Consider the following 22758-nt stretch of genomic DNA (forward strand, 5'->3'; position numbering starts at 1 on the left):
AAAGTCTTGGTACATAGAAAAAATAACTAAACTAAGGGACAAATATATTACTCAACAATATAAAAGAATCATTAATAAGATTAATGGTTATCAACAAAATCTATAGAAATTATAAACGAAACATAACTTTGTTCTAAAATTTTTGTTTTTGGTAGTTTGTCATATTTTAAGTACTAATTTAACATCATAATAACTACTCGTGAATAACATTTAAGAATGTTATGCTATCGGAATACTATGCAGACGCAATATCTTTTTTAAATAATTTTATAGATTCAAGAGAACATAATACTAAAATATGCACGACTAGTAATGAAAATGCTGTTATATGGAATTATAAGTTTGTTGTGGGGGTGATCCAGAAATTAATTTCATTTATTTTTACAAAAGGTTCTTGAAAAAACAAATAAACCTACGAAGTTATTATTATCAGTCCATTGTATTAAGCTAAATTTTTTTTACATTTTCGGTCCCTTTTAAATACTTATTGAAATGCAAATAAGATGCTTACACAATAACAACAACTACCAACATTAGGGATCATTTACTTGTACATAGTGTGTACGTAATACAGTGGTATAAGAAGTAGGTAACTAAAATAATAGTAATATAGCTATTAACTTATTTTTCGTAACTTAAAAAACCTATACCTATAAATTATATTGTGTATTCTTAGTTATTGATGAAAAAAAATTATTTAAAGAAATAAAATAAATAATAAACAATAGTATTTTTTATGTCCGTCTTTTAAATTTACGCAATATTTTTACTTTACACATACTATGAATCATTGATTCAGGAAACCTAGTTACCTACTTCCCAGCATCTAGATATTGTGCAAAATACGTTCTAAAAGATATTACTACATTCAGTCTGTTTCGTTTTTATGGAATGTTTTAACGATTGCAATATAAAAGCATGCAAAATATAATATAGAAATACAAATATACTTAGTTGTATGTATATGTAAGAATGATTTTTCTATACCTTGTCACTAGCACTTGTAAAATAACTCTAAATGTAATAATTTATTACGACATAGTCGAACTTTTTCTTATAATATGACTATCAATACTTATTTCGTTATTTATGGTGTTCTTACATAATTAGCGTCGATAGAATCGATTCTTGAATGAATGGATTATAAAACAAAAACACTCAGTCAGGACAGGGAGAGCATTATATGATATTATTTCACATACATTTCATGCTATAAGTTAGTTTCTACATAATTGAGAAGGGCAACTCGGAATTTGTGATGACAAGTGAAATTTTAATATGATAATACATTATAATACTAGTTGATCAATTTTAGTGACTTAGGATAAACACAACTATCAGTTTTATCATCTTTGAATTGGATATAATTCATATATAAAGTATGGCATTGGAATATTCATTTTGAGCTATTGCTTAGATAAATCGTACTTGATAGTGTAAAGCTAATGTATATAACCTAAGGTGGTAAAAATCACAAGGAAAACAAAAGGCATAGGCATTTGAACATGTTTTCTAAGATTCGATTTAACTCTAATTATAAAACCTGTTTGGAACAACATCAAAATTTTTTTTTGTCAACATATTTTGATAGAATTGAATGCAGGAGTAAAGAACGTTCTTGCTTCCTAATACTTGTCGGCAGTGGTATTTAATGTAATCCTTGTACCTGAATTATCTTAGCTACAATTAGTTTATCAATCTCTTATGGTAAAAGAAATTGTTTATAATACAAGTTTATTTTGCTCTTCATTTAATCTCCGTGTGAAAATTCAGATTTGTGAACAAATGAGTTTGTGTAAGCTTGGAATGTGAAATATGTCACAGGCAACTAGCTTAATTAGCAATTTAATTAACATCCAAACGTTTTTGCCTAATGCTCTGTTCAGGTTGTTGGGCGCCATTTAATAAAATGTTTAGACTGATAATTAAAAGGGTAATAAAACTAGTTGACTGCGAGATACACACAACCGATTTACCCATTCAAACTAAAATAATGATTGCGACGCAGATTTAAAATTTAAAAATAATAAGGTCGATGGCATAACAGATAAGGGGTTGTCCATTAATCACGTGATCTTTTTTTAGCATTTTTTAACCCCCCCTTCCCCCATTGGTGATACGTAGTGAGGTTTAAGACCACCCCCCCTCCCCCTTCTCAACATCACGTGTATTTTTAGTACCTACAACGAATCTTAAAATTTTCTGAATATTATCTTAATTTAAATACAGGTATAAACTAAATCTTATTTTATTCTGAAATTAAGGATCATATTTGTTTCAAAATCGCGCATTAAACGAAAAAATAAATACACGAGATATCTTACTACACCCCCTCCCCCTTGTGGTATTTTCGTGATTTTTATCAAACCCCTCCCCCCCCTTTCAAGCCTCACGTGATTAATGGACAACCCCCTAAGGTGAGTCATTATGAAGTTCAATCGAGTAGCGGCGGCGGGTTGGCGTGCGGGCGGTGCGCGGACAGGTGCTGCGCGAGGTGTCGCTGCTGCAGCAGCGTGTAGAGGATGCCTGCCTGCGCCATGGCGTCCACGGTGCCGGCCGCCAGCTGGTCGGCGCGCAGCTTGCCGCCCGCCGCGCTCGGCCGCAGCAGCGTCGGCCCGAACACGGTGGCCAGGTTGTGCAGTGACATCTTGTTCTCGCCTTCGTGCTGATTGACTCTGTTGAGATATCAAGATTACGTTACATGTTTGATAGTCAAGATGGCCCAGTGGTTAGAACGCGTGCATCTTAACCGATGATTGCGGGTTCAAACCCAGGCAAGCACCGCTGATTCATGTGCTTAATTTGTCTTTATAATTCATCTCGTGCTCAGCGGTGAAGGAAAATATCGTGAGGCAACCTGCATGTGACAAATTTCATAGAAATTCTGCCACATGACTGTGTATTCCACCAACCGGCATTGGAACAGCGTGGTGGAATAACCACCACGCTTCTCCTCAAAGGGAGAGGAGGCCTTTAGCCCAGCAGTGGGGATTTACAGGCTGTTGTTGTTGATAGTCAAAATCATAATCTTTATTCAATAGAATTACTTTTAAAGTGTTTTGATCAAGTCAAGAAGAATACTTGAATTGTTTTTTTTATAAATTACTTACAATATGTATAACCAACCTAAATGGCCCAGTGGTTAAAACGCGTGCACGTTAACTGATGATTGTAAAAACCCAGGCAAGCACCACTGAATGTTCATGTGCTTAATTTGTGTTTATAATTCATCTCGTACTCGGAGGTGAAGAAAAACATTGTGTGGAAACCTGCATTTACCTAGTTTCATAGAAACTCTGCCACATTTTCCACTAACCCGAATTGGAATAGCGTGGTGATTCCACCACGGTTCGGAACCGTCTCAAAGGGAGAGGAGGCCTTTAGCCATGCAGTGGGCAATTTACAGGCTGTTGTTGTAAAATAATTTTACTACTGCTTTTTTTTTTAAGTTTGCTACTATTACGTTATCCAAGCGTACACATGATTCCAAATAAAATCCTATCACGTTAACTTTCTCAAGTCTTATTCTAAACCTTTTTATTGAGAAGCTGAAATAAAGTATTACTCTACTATATACTTGAGGCTTCAACTTACTTGACAAAATGATTAAGGAGAAAATCAATACAATTTTTATTGAGGTCTGGAAGTTGTGCGTAACATTTCAGTAGTGCGTGGCGTCTCGTGTGCGCCGGCCCTGAATCTGAAGAAGCCCCAGCACCCTGAAAGTAAAAAAAAAATATTATTAATAGGTTGAATCGTGTCATTTCGATCGATCGTAGGTAACAGGTAGGTCTTGTAAAATAAATATATAGATTATTCCTATCGACATTAAATTAATGTGGATAAGCAGTTTAACAGAATTTGTATCCAAACCCTTCGAGCTTGACCGAGCCGAATAAGGTTCTATTAACATCGACCCGACTGTGAGAATTTTTTAATTTTAAATTGGTATTTTAAACCACACTAAACTTTTTTTCCGAGTAAATTATTGTTTGAAAATTTAATTTTAGATTTTTCTTGTATTTGTTTATTCATAATTTTATCAACATTATATCAATCATTATTTACTTCGTCACTCTGTATACAGATGAAGATATATTAAGAAGAAAAAAATGTAACCTCTTTCAAACTTATTCTGTATTGATTTCTTTTTTCTGTATTGATAACGATAATAATTAATCATATTATTTATACATATTAAGTAAATTAAATGAATACCTGTGTTGATCCCCAAGCCCGTAACAATTCCGGATATAAGGCATCAGTAAACAGTGCCTCCGGCAATTCACGCAGGTACAACTTCAATACTCCGGTTACAGAGTGTACGTCAACCTCTTTTAATAACTGCTCAGCTTCGTATGCATCTGAAAAATAATAGGGTAAGTTTTTTCAATCACCATTAAATTCATCACGTGTTAGACACATTTATAGTACGACACAAATTAGATGTAGCATCGGAAAATGCAATGGAATGAAAATAAAACCGATTTCTGCCGATTTACACGACCAATAGAAATAGCTCCCTATCGCGCTGTTCGACACTATTCGTCGCTATAGATTCTCGCGTCAGAGAAAGCAAGTGCATGTAAATTGACGTGTCAAATTGACGAATATATTAGGTCATATGATATTACAAGTTATTACGTTTGTGCAAAGATCATATTCGCATGAGAAATAAATATTGATAATTTGGGATAGCGTATTTAATTCGGATGTGATCGGTTTTACGAATTTTGCCGACGCGACATCTAAGTTGTGTCGTACTATACGTTATTGTATAAATTAGGACTATTTTTAGTAACGCAATGGATTGTTCTCTTTTATTCACGAAGCAAACTGTTAATCGAATTTTATCCAATGCAGAGACAAGTTTTTGAGTATTTTTTTTTTTACTTTTTCAGACTAATTTAAGATCAGTTGATTACTAATAAATTGGTAACTTACTAGTCTCGAAGCTCTTCTTGAGCCGATTGAGGTCGGAGGCGCTGCCGGAGACGCGATAGATGCCCACCTCGCCGATGCCGCGACGCTCCACCTCGCGCACGCACGCGCTTATTATGAAAGGGATGTTCCGTTTTTCACGTCTGCAAATTATATTAAATAATTTCTATTTTTACCATCGATATATCGATGAGTTAAAATAACTTCAATAAATCATAGATGTTTCTTTTAAAGTAAAGAAAATAATATCTTCCTAATAAAATAGAATCATGTTGGCATTATAGTCTGTTCGCGTTAAGAATGTAGTGTGTTGTTATTGTTTACCGGCCCCTTTGACCAATCAAATCTTTTCAAATTACAAAGTCACGTTCACATTGAACAGGTAAAGACATAAGTTCGAACGTGACGGTTGTGGATTTAATTAATTATTAACTGATATTTTTATAATTTTTTTATTATTATTAACTGATATTTAAAAAAAATGAATACCACACCAATTTGTAAAAATAAAAGTGTGAGAAATTCTGCGACCACGTCTTACAAGAATAAATTGCCATGTGGGATTTAGATAATGTTATGGAACTCGCTGCAGAAAATTATTTTATTATACACTAACGACGACACTAGTAATAGTGATTAAAATATTAATGACTAAATTTCGATTTTTTACGTTAATGTGTATTTTTTAAATACATTACGCTTAGCCTTTAAAACGAATATAATTTGTTGGAATTTTGACACAAATATACAAACACATTTACCCTTATGTTAAAAAGATTTGATTGGTCAGGGGGCGGAGTAAGGACGGTAAACAATGACAACTCACTACATTCTTAACGCGAACAGACTATAGTAGCCAGGTTTAAAAATAGACAAAAAAGTAGGAAATATAAAGAAACTGACTTTGCGACGTGCGTGATCTTGGCGCCGAAGAGCGCGCCGGGCTTGGCGCTGGGCACGTGGCGCGCCGAGCGCTCGGGCGGCAGCAGGCGCACGCGCAGCGGCAGCGAGCCGCCGCCCACGCACACCGTGCGCGACACGCTCTCGCCCACCCACTCGCGCGACAGCTGCCGCGGGACGCCCGACACGAATTACAATAGCGATTAGCAAACTTTGCCTCTACCGCAAAATGTAACAACAACAACAACAACAGCCTGTAAATTCCCACTGCTGGGCTAAAGGCCTCCTCTCCCTTTGATGAGAAGGTTTGGAACATATTCCACCACGCTGTTCCAATGCGGGTTGGTGGAATACACATGTGGCAGAATTTCTATGAAATTTGTCAAATGTAGGTTTCCTCACGATGTTTTCCTTCACCGCTGAGCACGAGATGAATTATAAAGACAAATTAAGCACATGAATCAGCGGTGCTTGCCTGGGTTTGAACCCGCAATCATCGGTTAAGATGCACGCGTTCTAACCACTGGGCCATCTCGACTCTTACAAAATGTAAACTGCTTAACAAAATATTGGAGACAATTATGAGCAGCGTGTGTGCGCAATGTACATGCACCTCTGTTTATTTATAAGCGTGTAGGTATGAACATAATAACTTCGATACCAGATAAAAAAGATGAGGAATATAATCAGTATGATTTATTATTAGATGTATATTGTGTATAGATTTTTAAATCATGGTAACCCCGTAACAGTCAGGATGTCAGGATGTCATCCCGTCATCATGTCAGGTATAGTACCTTAAGCGTACACTTTCCCCGGAGCACCGGGCGAGCGGCGTCCTCGTAGAGCAGCAGCCGCAAGTTCTGCGAGCCCTCGAGGTCGAGCGTGAAGCTCTCGTTCCAGCGCGGCTGCGCGCTGCGACACACCAGCTTAGACTTCGCCTTGCGGAAGTAGTGCCCATACGAATCCACCTCTACCACGATGTAATAGTCTGGAAACAGCAGTATCATTTTACTGTCAATTTATTTTTATATTAATCCTGCTTAACAGAAAATTTGGACAAAATATATTCGCAAGTAGGTTTTCTGATTTATCGGCAATCGGAAAAATACATTCTATGTTTACCAGTAATAGTTATACAAGCTGCGAGATAATCTTACCAGCTGAGGTATCCAAAGGTGCAGTCATGCCTCCTATATGTAGTTGCAAGTCTCCTAGCAGCAATGAGTCATCCCTACCGCTCCGAAGGAGGTAGGAGCCCATGTCTGTCTGCAAGTAGCTGCGACATGCTGTCACCCACCCTTGAAGTTCTAGCATTGATACAGTACTGGTGCCGGCGGGAGGCGCAGATGATGCCTATTAAACATTTAATCTTTAAAATAAAATTATAAACTCACTTCTCATATTTCATTAAATTTTTGAGTAACGTAAAAAGTACATTATTTAATGAGAGCTGTTATAACACTCTTTGATGGATCAACATCTTACTTGGAATTTACATATCAAAATAGACAATAGCCATTATTTTATTGTATCTTGAGTTGATAATGATATATGATAAAGTAATTGGTCCAGGCTCACCTGTAGAGCATGGATGGAATCAATCCACTGCGTGCGTTCGTATTCCGAGCTGAGGAAGAATATGTGTTGTCGCTGCAGTGTCGTGGAGCCCGGCGCCCGGGCGCCCACTCGGAACACCAGGTTCGGTGACGCCAGAACAAGCTGCCCCTCGAGCTCCGAAAGTTTCTTCCGTTGCTTTTCCGCCGCACCGCGACTACCGAGGCGTATTTTCTGTACGATTTGACAATTCTCAAAATTAGATAAATAACAGTAGTCAGTATTGTTGTGTTCCGGTTTGAAGGGTGAGTGAGCCAGTGTAACTACAGGCACAAGGGACATAACATCTTAGTTCCCAAGGTTAGTGGCGCAGTGACGATGTAAGGAATAGTTAATATTTCTCACAGCGTCATCGTCTATGGGTGATGGTGACCACTTACCATCAGGTGGCCCATATACTCGTCCGCCAACCTATACCATAAAAAAAAAAAAAGATTCCGACACTTCCATCGAGGCACTGAATGACAGACCTTGTCGTCCTGCGTGGCGCGCTCCTCGGCCAGGATGAGGTCGCGCACGGTGCAGGCCTGCGACTTGAGCGCCACGATGTTGGCGGGCGACGCCTCGCGCTCGGCGGCGCCGCCCGCGCCCTCGTCCTCCACCACCACGATGTCCGGCAGCGGAATGAACCACTTCAGCTCGAACGTGAATTTGTCTCGCCCGGAAGCCTGGCACATTGCACGACGTTAAATAAACAAAGAGGGTAGTCTAAACTACTGCACGTATGAATTCAGTTTTGTAGTTCGTAGTTTATACATCAATGAGGTGATAAATGAAATACTTCATGTAATTGAGTCGAGATGGCCCAGTGGTTAGAACGCGTGCATCTTAATCGATGATTGCGGGTTCAAACCCGCACCGCTGTTTCATGTGCTTAATTTGTCTTTATAATTAATCTCGTGCTCAGCAGTGAAGGAAAACATCGTGAGGAAACCTGCATGTGACAAATTTCATAGAAATTCTGCCACATGTGTATTCCACCAACCCGCATTGGAACAGCGTGATGGAATATGTTCCAAACCTTCTCCTCAAAGGGAGAGGAGGCCTTTAGCCCAGCAGTGGGAATTTACAGGCTGTTGTTTGTTTGTTATGTAATTGAATTGCAGACACTTTGGCCTTTTCTATAAACTAAAATGATTTTCGCAATGTGATTTCGTCTAGGCCACGGTCATCGATATGTACCTTGTATTTGGCGCAGGCGATAACGTCGTTGAAAAGAAATAGATGTCTCAGTTTTCGATGTCCATCTGATAGCTCGACGATAAAGGAGTTTTTTACGAGTCTCCGCTGTGCTCGGTCTGCGTTCTGTAAAAATTATATAGATAAGTATACATTATATATTTCGACAAAATAATTTCAGAGACAAAATTAATGATTACCGGAAACATGGACTTGGTTTGTATAATATTGAATTCGTCTAAGAAATGTTGCGTCATATTCAACGCCTCGGTTAGCATCGCGTGATCGGGGTGACTCGCAGGCGTGTACTTTATAAGATCCTGAAAATAATTATTGTCATATTTATGTAACCGACTGTACCTCCTTGAAGAACATATATTCAAATATACATATGTATAATATAAATAAATATAAATATGAGACAACATCACATACATTACTCTGATCCCAATGTAAGTAGCTAAAGCACTTGTGTATTGGAAAATCAGAAGTAACGACGGTACCACAAACATGCAGACCCAAGACAACATAGAAAAACTAATGATAATCTACATCGACTCAGTCGGGAATCGAACCCAGGACCTCGGAGTTGTGTACCCATGAAAACCGGTGTACATACCAATCGACCACGGAGGTCGTCAAATATGTATATCATAATAGGCTATTTGACAATGCCAAAAATACATTGTGAATTATTGTAATCAGTGTATATTATGACTTTAAAAATGGTTATTTACTAACGAAACTTGAAAATAATACTTAATTTATTCAAAAATCAATAAATAAAAATGCATTTTTTCAAACGTTTGTCACGTGACACAAAACGCTCCTGATTGGCCGGGCTTATGATGAAGTCACTTTCTTGTAAACCTTACTTTTCTACTATATGTACCACAGATTAAAATACAGCAAAGTGACGTCACCGACCTCATCGCAGCGCCATATTGTCCAAGTAGCGTTTTCGCGCGTTATTTAAATATGGAATTTTTAATATGATATTTTTCAGCAAATATGTACTAGAAATAAAAAAAAATCTACTTTTACTGGGTTCCTTAACCTCTAGTAAATAATATAAAATGGATTTTAAAAACCAGTCAAATAGCCTATTGTAAGCGCTTACGTGTAAAACAAGTGCGTTCTTCTGCACACGCGCTACGGGCTTGTGTAGGAGGTCATCGAGCGACATTGGCTGCCCACGACACGTGATCTGGCGCGTGAGGTCGGCGAAGCGCTGCGAGGTGGCGCAGCGCCGCCGCACCGCGTCCGTGGCGCGACCGTAGTTGTGCAGGAACGCACCATATACGTTTATATTTTCAGCCTTAAATAAACATACCAAAAGATTATTTATAATATTAGGCATAGCCGAATGCCGAAAAAAAAATTGAATAATAATGATGATAATGATAATGATGATAATAATGATAATATGAGACAACATCACATACATTACTCTGATCCCAATGTAAGTAGCTGAAGCACTTGTGTTATGGATATCAGAAGTAACGACGGTACCACAAACACCCAGACCCAAGACAACATAGAAAACTAATGGTAATCTACATCGACTCGGCCGGGAATCGAACCCGGGACCTCAGAGTGGCGTACCCATGAAAACCGGTGTACATACCACTCGACCATGGAGGTCGTCAAATCGTCAATAAATCATAATTCTTGTGTATTTAAATAGCAACGATCTCCATTTCTTACCATTTTTTTAAAATGGATCCCTACAGACAATGGTTCTTCCCAACTGGCGACGGCATTCTTTAGACCTTCAAGGAAACTCTTGTGCAAGTCGTGCAACTCTGATATTTTATAGAATATTGTACCAAATTTTTCTTCTGTTATAACAGGTTGAGACGTCGACAGTGTCGCTTTTATAGCGTTCATGTACTGGAAAAGAAACATTTTTCTTAGTATATATTATTATATGTGTTTTTTAATATTATAGCTGAATCGTGATGCTCACCTTCTCCATTACATAGAGGCATTCCACATACACTGTCTCGCTTTCTATGATACTTGTGACAATGCAACGGTGCATCGTGAGACGCTCGGCCTCCGCATTGCTACTGATGTTAGACTCCTGTAATTTTTTTTGACATATATTTACTTATTATACATATTTGTGTTATCATATAAAAGAGAAAGTTAAAGAAAAATATAAATTTAATATTTTTCCTTTTTTGTGGCAATTCAGTTTGAAACTCACATAATATGTAATAATTAAATCTGCATCTCTTTTAGCATCAATGCGGCACTAACCTTGGGAGTTAAGATGTTTTGTCCTTAATATCCGTAGTTAGGAATAGAACAATACTAAGTATGTATAGTTGTTTGGCGGTAGAACATTCGATGAGTGATTTTTACCTACCCAACGAGCACGCATAAAGCCCTACCATTTAGTTAACTTTCTATCAATTGAAAGTTTTTTTTTTAAAAGTTAGTTAGGGTATAATATATATATAAATGAAGAAACTTATATGAAATACATATATTTTATACTCTATATATAGGCTAAAATAAAAGTGCTATACTCAGAGAAAATGTAGTTTTCTTCTACTAGTGAAAGAAGTCTTAAAACTGGATTTAAAGTCATATCAGTCATTACTATCGGAAATTATCCTTTATTATACATATTAGTACATATACATAATTTATTTCCTCCTATACATAAGCTTACTTTGCCTCAGCTTCTTGTATGTTTTTTTGTTTCATTGTACAACTGATTGTATAACAAACAGGGTTGCAATTGCTCACATAAAACCTTTGTTTGTAAAAACAGGTTCAAAAAGTGCAGTTTGTTTATGGTTACAAATTAGCCAAAAAACAAACAATTCACATAATTCATAGAGTGAACTAAAACTTGCATTTCAGATTCGACTTTAAGCAAACTCATCAGTCATGAAAATAACAACTATTTTTCTCTTGTTGTTTTACTTAAATTTAGCGAAGTGTACGGATGTGGACAGTAAGTATTACGGTGAAGCTTAGATTCTATTTTATTTGCTTTCTTTATTGGTCTTTAAAGCAGGTAACTTAAATACCCCAAGAGCCTGATAATGTATTGGCTCAATCACGTTACTAGTTATGCAGAGCATTATTATTTGTGACATAATATGTCCTATCTATTTTAGACTATACTTTAAAAGTACAAAAACACGCCGACTTTTTTATTATAAATATATTTATAATTCATAGGTTATGAAATCAATCGTATTGAATTCACACCACTTCATGATGCGATTATACTAAACGACATTGTCGATATCTTCAGCGAGCTTGAAAATAGTATGGTAAGCAAAATAAAAATAGTAAACATTAAAAAATTCTTACGTAATCCATTGTTTATTCGATACATGTTTACAGAGTCCTCAATTAAATAATCACATGTTCAGTAACAGTGAAAGTGAGGAAGATATCGAAAATCTGCTGTCGGAGTACCAAAAATATTTAGATAAGGCACACGAGCAGAGGGTAAATTACATACGAAGAAACAAAAGCAAAAACAAAGTGCCACCCATGCGATATGAAAACTTCAATAAATTAAAACCAATTGAGCGAAATAATTACGGCGAGAACAGTAATTTATACTTTAATGATATGAAACATCCAGCTTTCCTGAATACATTTATGCCACATAATTCAAACATATACAAATTTGTAAAAAAGAATGACAACCTATTCGATTTTTCAAAAAGTTTATATGGTGGTAAAAAAACAGAAGATTTACCTGCAATACTTCCGGAAAATCTATCAAAAACAATGATATCATCTTGTTTTTGCCAAGAAAATATATTTCCATGCAAATGTCAATGCAAGAAATGCTTTTATAAAGAATCCGCTCCTTCGAGAAATTTTAATAAGATTAATCACTTCACAGACAGTTTTTTAAAAACACCAAAATACTTTGAAGATAATCCAAGTAATATTTTGGACAACAATTTAAACATCCGAATAAAAATAGACGTTCAATTGCCGAGCGCATTAAGTAATTTACTTAAATATCTAAAGCAATTTGACAGATATGAAGAACATGAAGATACTTTTCCAATACAAGATCCCTTATCAAGCGTTAACTTTCCTTTTCCATATTTAAATTTTTCAATTCCAATTGATTTAATTGGATATAAAAAGAACATGTTAAAAGATACTTCAACGCCAATACATAAAATAACTATTCATAAAAAGAAAAAGTTTCGTTTTGCCAATAATAACAAAAAACACAAAAACAAGAAAATGTACAATTTACAGAATTTTAAATTTGAACCGCAACTGGAACTTAATATGACAAAAGTAGAAAATACTAACAGCTCTTTTAATAAAAATAGTTCATTCCACAATCATGAAGATACGAAGCTAACATCAAAAACAAATGAAACTAATGAAATTAAATCTAATGTTAATACAACTGTAACTCTTACTCCGAGAATTGTATTTACTCTTAATATAACAAAAGGCAGTTATAACCGTTCCGAAAATGCGTCTAAAATAGAGAACAGTATTGAAACAGATTTCGAAACTGAAAAGGATAATGTATCGAATACGAAACTGTTACGGTTAAAACGTGAAATAAATAATAAATCAAGTAATTATCTTACATTGCTTAATAATAATAAGACAATGACAACATCCTTTGCAATAAATAATCGAACGAGTTTTCCTGAAGTGACATCTTCTAAAAAATTTGATACAGAGTCCGAGGTAGACGCTGAATTGGCATATTGGCCAATGGCGACAAAAAATCAATCCTTGATACATTCAAAGAACATAACTGCCTTGATTTTAGATAGAGAAATTAAAAAAACAAAATTGAACATGACCAAAGATAAAATAATTAGTAATCATACTACAGCTTTAGAAAAAGCAATATTTGGCGATGTGGATTGGAACGATATTGACGCCGTTGTTCCGGCTTTCATGTCTTTTGTGGGAAAATATATAACAGGCGTCTTAACGTTCTGCTCCGAAAATATATGCCACTCTATGAAATGTGCTAAAAAAGTATGTTTACATAGGATTTGTACACCAGGTAACCGGTACAATAATAAAGGTCATTGTGCAGGCAACAACTACACTGGTAAGTTAATTGAATTAAAACATTTATATTACTCATGATAAAACAGAAACAAGTGTTACAGGAAGAAAATTAGCAAAGAAATAGCACCTTTATAAAAGTAAATTTTTAGGAATCTATAAAAGCATAATGTCTGTCCAGTAATATCAAATTATAAACCCCTTTTTTTTTCAGAATAAAGTAGTTTTTTTCCATTTGAAGTTCAGTTTTACGTGATGAGAAAGCTATCTTTTATGTATTTTATATATATAATAAATAAATAGAAATTCACAAATATTGTATTATGAACTTTTCAGATAGCGTAGCAACTATGGAGTCTATAATGGATTTACCATCAAATATAGCTTTTGAAGTTGTTGATATATTAGAGGAGAAAATGTTGGGAAAGTTGTTCGGAAAAGGAACTCTATGTATTCACTCAAAATGTAGTACTTTTGCAGCATTTAAGAAAACATTTAAAAAGACCAAATGCACATTTAAAGAACTTAATTTAGCAGGTCATTGTACTAATTTGAAGAATATTAAAATTATATAAGAAAAAAAGTTACGTAACCTATTATCAAGCAGCCGCGGCGTAAACGTTTGGTGTTTATAAACATTAAGTACTTTGCTCATTAAGCTCTGATAAAATGCTGGAGTTGTTTGCTATTTATCTGAAGTAGTTACGTTAGTTAACGTTACGAGAAAAAACGTTTGAAAAGTGTTCAAAAATATTACTTCCCTTCACAATGATATTTATGGTTTTATTTTTGATACCCAAAATTTTTACCCAGGTAAAATAAATATTTACACTTGAAATCTTAAATAAATACATCTACTTTTAAATGACATTTTTTTTATATTCTTATTTGAATAAATGTTTATTCAAGTTAATAAAATTATTTTAGGTTGATAATGAAATTTATTTAAGTCCTTGGAGTGTAATTTCTAAAGCCAAGCCAAAAATAATAGACTTTAATCCTAATGGTGAAATGAAAACGAGAACCATTCCCATCGAACATATTGTTAGTTTGAAAAAAATCTTACAAAAAATTAGGACACATGGAAAATTGAAAAATGTTTTAAGATTCGATGATCCATCGTTTTGGAATACATCATACGTTTTGCAAATAATGAATAGGTATATAAATAACATGACGGATACATTACGCCCAAAAACAAAACTAAAAATATTGACGAATTGCAGTAAAAGCTTGGACTTATGTAGATTCTTAGCATGTCCTAATATTAAAGAAAGTTGTATATTATGTGAAGTTCAAACGAAAATTAATTCAAAAAACACAACTACGTGTGAGAAATTTTCTACTGCATTTTTAAATAATCATAGGCAACCACAGAATCTCTACTAATAACATATATCAGAAGAAAATGGAACCAGCACACATGTTTCCCTCTTCTTATAACCTGGGTGCCTTGAGGCGCGAAGAGGCATCTTACGGGCCGACATGGCGAGGGCGACTAGTGCAGCTCATTCTTGCTGACTGTATTGATCGTCGTCGCGTTTGGACTCCACTTTGTTTAATAAATATATAAAATACCTACCCGGATATTATAAAAAAGAATCGCGCTTTTTAGCCTAAGTATAGCATTAATTAATCAATATAATTGAATTCATATGAATGGATCAGACAATTAAAGTAATTAGTGTTAAAATATGAAGATATTTTATTTTCCTCGACAAAAGCATATCAAAAAACATTTAAGTTAAATTTTGTAGAATTGATAATAGCTGCGGGAACAATTAAAAGGTTTTGGTATGTTTTCTCGTAAGTCATTAAGTAAACATTCCCGAAAGTTCCCTTATCTCACAACAGATAGGTGCATAGCGCAGATAACTATATATAAGGGAGACGCAGACTATCCAAACATTTACTGTCGCACCTTGTCCCTAAGTCACCCGTCACTATGTTCAGTTCTAGGACGCTTTTACCTTTCTTTGTCTTGTGTATTGTCCAAGGATCGCTGAGTAAGCCATTCACTAGTAAGTTTTAAAATTGTATTATAATATTATTATTATTCTTTACGTGAAATCAAAGCATTGCTATATTTTATAATTCAACAGTTACAGATAACATAGTTGAAGGGCGCGGTATCGGTTCCACAATATGGGGTTGGATAACATATCCGTTTACGTGGTGGAGCGCCGATGTTAATGAAATACTACCCGAGAAAGATCAACTTCTTCAACCAGATGCGACAAATACTTACAATTATTTAAACAACCAGAACTTAAATGTACAGTGCAACGATCAAACATGTACTACGATCAGGTGTGACAAGTACGGATGCGTGAACATTACGTGTAATATATATGACACAGATCTAACTGGAGAGTGTCGGAACTACAATACCGAAGTGAAACCCGAAGAGCCTACTACTCCTAATTCGTCACAATCAGTAACGACGCTGCAGTCACAAGATAAAAAAGCTGACGTGACGACGAAAGAGCCCACTATTTCAACCACAGAAACACCTAAACCCACTATCGAAGACCGACCCTTAGAATTAGAAGCAGTATTATCGTCAACCGTCACCGAAATTGTAGATAAAGTAAGAGCTACTGTTGATTAGGAAACCGAATTGAAACTTACTACGCTAAGGTAATCCAACTCCATATTGTACTTTAATGTTGTTTTATTGTAACCGAAACCGCACTTTATGTGAAAATAAATATAGCATTATTTCCTTACAATTCCATAATTTAAATAGAACTACTTAAACGAAACAATAATTGATAAAATTATATTTAACTTTTAGTTTTTTTTGTAATATTTCAGATCCAAATACGCTAAAGGAATTCACGTACAATATTTTATTGTTTGACTTAGAAAAAGTTTTCAAAAATTATTTCGAAACATTTTTTACACAATACGCTACAAGACTGACGAATAATTTAATTGAAAAAATGGAAATCGATTCGTTTTGCTCGGACGGAATATGTTATTATTCTAGATGTGAAAATTATAACTGTGAGTTGCAATTATGCAAATATTATTTAATAACAGGAGAGAAACAATGTATGAGTGAAAATAAAACCAAAAAAAATAAATTAACCTATCAAGACAAGTTAAAAAAATTACTTAATAGGGATAACATGGAAGACAATGAAATAATAAATGGTGAATTTAATAAATAGATGTATTTCGAATTAATTATTTTTATGTGTGTAATAATGAAAAAAAAAAATATATAATAAAGTTTAAAAAAAATAATTTAATTAACGAGTAAATCAAACTTTGTTATACAAATAAATCCATGTCATGATAGTGATAATCATTTTTAATTGAAAATAAAACGTTTAAATTTTAGTTGTAAATTATTTCAAATAACTTTTGGTAATTATAAATGCTAACCTGATGTTGAAGTTTTCTTAACACCGGCGGCGTAGCGCTGGCCTCGGTGTCCGATGAAATGGTTCGCAGAAGAAGCGGGGTGTCGCTGGAGTCAGCCAGCTCGGAGCTCGTCTCGCTGGGTTCGGTTCCCTCGCCAGCTTGTCTGATTTAGAAACATTTACATGATAGATAGATTCCGTTTCATCCTCATCCATCATCGATAGGTTCCGATTTATGAGTCAAATAAAAGCTTAAGTAATTTCATTTTCTACGAAAATAGGCTATTTAACAATGCGAAAAATAAATTGTGAATTATTGTAATCAGTGTATACTTTGAGTTTAAAAATGGTTATTTACTAACGAAACTTGAAAATAATACTTAATTTATTCAAAAATCAATAAATAAAAATGCATTTTTTCAAACGTTTGTCACATGATATAAAACGCTCCTGATTGGCCGGGCTTATGATGAAGTCAATTTGTTGTAAACCTTGCTTTTCTACTATATGTACCTACTACTATATTATTAAAGTGACGTCAATGACCCCATTGCAGCGCCATATTGTCCAAGTAGCGTTTCCGCGCGTTATTTAAATATGGAATTTTTAATATGATATTTTTCGGCAAATATGTACTAGAATTAAAAAAACATCTACTTTTACTGGGTTCCTTAACCTCTACTAAATAATATAAAATGGATTTTAAAAACCAGTAAAATAGCCTATTAGTCAATATATGGTTATTTAAACTCAGTCGACGATATTATCTCACTGCATTTTAATACATATGTATATACCTAATAAGAAAGCATAGGGTCATTTGACGTCATATAGCGTTCCATTTCAAAAGATTATGCTAATAGCATATCATTCGAAAAATATTACACAAAGCATTATAATAAAACAAGTATAGTATATTCTAACTAACAGGAAAAAAGCCAAAGAAACAACATTTGACAGCAAATAGACTCGATATCTTTGGTTGAGAGTTTGATTGATCTATATTTACTAGAGATTTGCGTAATGACGTTTGGAACGTCAAATAAACTGTTACCGGAATTTTTGGAAGTAAAATTAAAGTGAAAATATGTAGTTAGGTGTAACAGTGTTGTATTATAAATAACGATATATTAATCATATACTTTCGGTAATACACAACATAGCTGATATACAAATCGCATGATACGTAATACATAAGCATACGTAAGTCTAATGCTTTTTTGTCTTTTTCCATACTTCCATTGTAGAGACTAATGTATATTTGATATTGTGATAGGCAATTTGACTTCATTAAAACTCTACGACAATTATTGTTCGGTTTCCATCACGCTTTGAAAGTAATTAATTTATTAATATCATGGATTAGGACTAAACCTTTTAATTTGATGCTTCCGCTCTTTTATTAACAGTACTTCGGTCATGTAAAGGTCGTTTAAACGAATGACTCATTGCCAAATTATATGCATAACATATCTAATCCATGGTATATGTATATACAACAACAGTCTGTAAATTCCCACTGTTGGGCTAAAGGCCTCCTCTCCCTTTGAGGAGAAGGTGTGGAAATATTCCAACACGCTATTCCAATGCGGGTTGGTGGAATGCACATGTGGCAGAATTTCTATGAAATTTGTCACATCATCACAGGTTTCCTCACGATGTTTTCCTTCACCGCTGAGCACGAGATGAATTATAAAGACAAATTAAGCACATGAAACAGCGGTGCCTGCCTGGGTTTGAACCCGCAATCATCGGTTAAGATGCGCGCGTTCTAACCACTGGGCCATCTCGTGCTCATATGTATATAATATATATAATATTATAAAAAAAAGTAACTGTCTATCCGTCCGACAACGACGCTGTCAGCACTAAACAGAATTAGATAAACTTTGGTGTGAAGCAAACATGAACTCTAAAGTGAGGCGTAGACTTACGTACTACATTTTTAACTAAAAACTACGATTAACACGACTCACTCAGCTGAAAATTAATTTTATAAGAAAGTACGCCACGCCGATATCAGCTATGGCTGCGAGTACTCACTGTATGAAGTAGTGTATGTTGACGTAGTTGGGCGCGGTGGCGCAGAGCGGCGAGTCGGGCGCGGGCGGCGCGGACGCGGCGGGCGGCAGCGTGCCCGCGCCCGAGCTGTCGTCCGAGCCCGCGCCCGCCGGCACCACGCCCCAGTCCGACAGCGCCCGGAAACGGTCCCGCCCTGCTGAGCGCGGCACGGGTTGCACTTATTGCCAACTTATCATTTCATTTTACATATTTTTTTTTTATGGTATAGGTTGGCGGACGAGCATATGGGCCACCTGATGGTAAGTGGTCACCATCACCCATAGACAATGACGCTGTGAGAAATATTAACTATTCCTTACATCGTCACTGCGCCACCAACCTTGGGAACTAAGATGTTATGTCCCTTGTGCCTGTAGTTACACTGGCTCACTTACCCTTCAAACCGGAACACAACAATACTGACTACTGTTATTTGGCGGTAGAATAACTGATGAGTGGGTGGTACCTACCTAGACGGGCTCGCACAAAGCCCTACCAAACCATAAATAAAACAATAACGAATTCTAAATTTAATTTAAGGCGAGCGAAGACGAACCTGCTTGTATATAAACATATTCTCCGTCGTTGATATCCACCGGGACCTGGTCGTAGTAGGGTTCGTCCTCGGCGGCGGGCACGACGGCGGGAATGCTCTCGAGCGATATCGGCGCGGACTTGTCGTCGGAGGCGTCGGGCGGGTCGGGCGTGCACGACGTGGCCTCCTCGTCGATGGAGAGCGGCGTGGCCGCGCCGCCGGACCGCTTGCGCTCCGATGACAATGAGTTAATTGACTCGTAGCTTTTCACCTGTGAAATAAAAATGTGATAATATATTATTCATGACAATTGAAGCTTTTGGATGATGATATTCAGTCTACCTGTCTTTGTTTGTGTGTTTTTTTTTTGAGACATATTCAAATACGTGTATCTTATTTACATTATTTTTATTGAATTGAACTCACCCTTTCACTAATTGAGGGTGTAGATGCTCTGCTAGCAATGGATTCTCGGGACTCGGCGTTTCGTAGTCTTCTTCCCAGCGACGATGGGGGGCTTTCTTCGGCCAAGCCTGATTCTGGTAGTGAAGCTCCACGTTTGTTGAAAACTTTTGGAGGTGGCCTAAAATATTTATTATGTTTATCATAATATGAATTTTATTGAATGATAAATTTTGACTGTCTCACTTTGATTAAATCAATGAAATAACTGCAGGACAAAGAAAAAACTGTTCAAATCAGACTTGGAGACATTTTCATCATAACTATGAACTATATATATAATTATAAAAAGATTTTTGTAAAGTGAATGAGTTCATTAAATGTTAAAAAATAATAGTAGAAGTAATTTATGTAATAATTATGACTAATTTGAATTTACACATTTTTGGTTATTGAATAATTCATATAATTATGCTTACTTTGGTGGCACTTTCTTCTTAGTAGCAGATGCGGGATCTGTAGAACTACTTTCCGAGGATGGTGGTGATTCATCCAATTTCTTAGCAGCATTCTCGACTGCTTTTAAACCATTAACTTCAATCACTGTTACAAAATCACCTGCTTGTGATGCTGGACGGTTTTTAGCTTGAGTTTTATTAGTTGATTCTACATCTAGTGGAAACATTCAACACTGTACAATCTTTGTCTCTATAATTTCTGAATTAAAGTATGTCCACTCAAAAATAATAGAAATAACATCAACGCTACATACTTTAAGGAGATAATAATTAAAGTTTCTTTATATAAATATAATTTCTTACCACTTAAATCATTGTCAGTTCGTTTTACGATTTCACTGTTGCACCGTTTTCGAGCTTCAGCTGCAAGGTTTGATGACAGTTCATTTATGCATTGGTTAACAGAACTCCTTTCGGCAAAATTCACAGGTTTGCTTCTCAAGTGTACCTCGTCACAGTCAGGAGCCTCTGCTGAGTCATCACTCTTAAGACTTGTTTCACTTTTCTTTGAGAGTGAGTCAGTGTTAGAATCCTATGTTTAAGAATAAAATTAAAATGGAAGAAAAAAACACTTTATAAGTTCTTACAATCATATTTAAATAAATTTAGATCATGGAACATAATAAACACAAACTGATAAGATTTGATCAATAATTGTTTGTAGAAGCTATAAATTAGGTTCATTTATTTGAAATAGATGAATAATGCGCAAATAAGTAAATAATAATACAAATAACCTGTAACTATTAATCTTATTGGCTTTCATTATTGTTTCAAAGACACAACAAAAATACATACAAACAATTGTATAGTCCTATAAGATTAGTCAAGTGGTTAAGTTCAGCATGTGACAGCACACCTAATTAATTTAAATAGATTCAATGTTGTTTATCATTAAAAGTATTAGAAACTAAGTTCTTTAAATTAGAATAATTACTAACTACAATAAATTGTTCAGAATAAAGTTAATTTATGGTAAATGGAAGTATTTTTTTCCTTATAGATATTTTGTTTTTGTAAAGAGGCATATATTCATTTCTTTTTATCCCATTTATGCTTTGAGCAATACACTAGAATACATACGATATATCTTATTGGATATATTCTTTTATATAAGAATGAATGGTTTTAAATGTCTTATTGAAATTCATATAAGAAACTAATAACAGGAGGTAACTAATATGTAGGTAAGTATGATTCATGTTAACTATTACCTATAAACAATAATTGAACTTGTTGATATGAATTTAAGCATTGTTTCGATAATGCAAATGTAATGTTAATATATTATGATTATCAATTATATTTCGACAAGATAAAATTAAAGCATTTACCATGTATCTTCTATTACAAGTATCTGTCACACGAATTTAATACTAAAGGTAAATTTTAAGTAACTGGACCAAAGAAAATGATTCACCAAGTAAACAAATAATCTTTTGTAACTAATCTCTTATCTAGTAGAATGAAATTGACTGTAAGATAACTAAATCTTACTTGTTTGCTATCAGATGTTTTATCGTCATTCGTGTCAATCCCTGAGGGCGGCGCCGTCCTACTTCCTTGGGAAGCTTTATGTTTCTCGACATCAGACAGTAAAGTTTCTAAATACTCGACATAGAATTCTTCTTTTTCTAACTCTTCCCTAAGGATAGCTACTTTCTGTTTATGTTTAGCTAAATTGGCCCTGACATCGTCTTCCCAAGCGGCTGGTAAAGTGCTATCTGGAAAACGTTGCACCCACACACGCTGAAAATCCCCGAAGACGCTCATCTCTCACAAAACGATTTCATGTCAATTTATGTTAAAGTAATAATATGAAATCACTGTAATAGTAAGTGTAAAAAATGTATCAGAAATTCTGTCATTGCAAAAGCAATTTTTTTTTATATTTTTTTCATATATTTTGACATGTACCTAGTCGAAGGAATAAGTCCATAAAGCTTTATCTATATTCTATATGATTTAAATCTTAAAATTATTATTACTATCTTTGGTTTTTAATAATATTTTATTCTTTATTCGGATTTAATTTACATAATAAGAGGCGGGTAAAGCGGCTATGGCACAGCATATTTATATAACTTTGCATAAAATATATTAATTTAATTATGGAAGTTAATTTGTAACTAAACACTTTATTTTAAATAAGCATTTTACCTAGTACAAAATGTTCAAATAAGTTTAATCAAATAAA

General features: G+C 34.9%; 2 protein-coding genes across 7 annotated transcripts; one reads left to right on the forward strand and one right to left on the reverse strand.

The window, feature by feature from the left end:
* Positions 1-2326: 2326 nt before the first annotated feature.
* LOC124534236 (active breakpoint cluster region-related protein) lies at positions 2327-22474 on the reverse strand. Of its 6 annotated transcripts, none has more exons than XM_047109969.1 (21): positions 22059-22474; positions 20865-21093; positions 20523-20619; positions 20068-20224; positions 19663-19912; positions 19089-19263; positions 17068-17209; positions 10607-10723; positions 10345-10530; positions 9758-9955; positions 8838-8957; positions 8641-8763; positions 7929-8126; positions 7423-7632; positions 7002-7197; positions 6639-6832; positions 5845-6008; positions 4945-5084; positions 4219-4364; positions 3595-3719; positions 2327-2675 (listed from the first exon to the last, which is right to left on the reverse strand). In XM_047109969.1, the coding sequence occupies exons 1-21, from the start codon at positions 22332-22334 to the stop codon at positions 2435-2437; spliced, it is 3684 nt and encodes a 1227-aa protein (XP_046965925.1). In that variant the 5' UTR covers positions 22335-22474; the 3' UTR covers positions 2327-2434. The 6 variants fall into 6 exon arrangements, with proteins under 6 accessions (XP_046965925.1, XP_046965924.1, XP_046965923.1 ...); XM_047109968.1 differs by having other exon boundaries at positions 20523-20622; XM_047109967.1 differs by having other exon boundaries at positions 20523-20646.
* LOC124534238 lies at positions 11463-14446 on the forward strand. The gene is made up of 4 exons (XM_047109971.1): positions 11463-11608; positions 11839-11933; positions 12007-13717; positions 14011-14446. Exons 1-4 carry the CDS (start codon positions 11542-11544, stop codon positions 14247-14249), a joined length of 2112 nt encoding a protein of 703 aa, XP_046965927.1. The 5' UTR covers positions 11463-11541; the 3' UTR covers positions 14250-14446.
* Positions 22475-22758: the final 284 nt, after the last annotated feature.

This window comes from Vanessa cardui, chromosome 12, assembly GCF_905220365.1.
Source record: "Vanessa cardui chromosome 12, ilVanCard2.1, whole genome shotgun sequence".
NCBI lineage: Eukaryota > Metazoa > Arthropoda > Insecta > Lepidoptera > Nymphalidae > Vanessa > Vanessa cardui.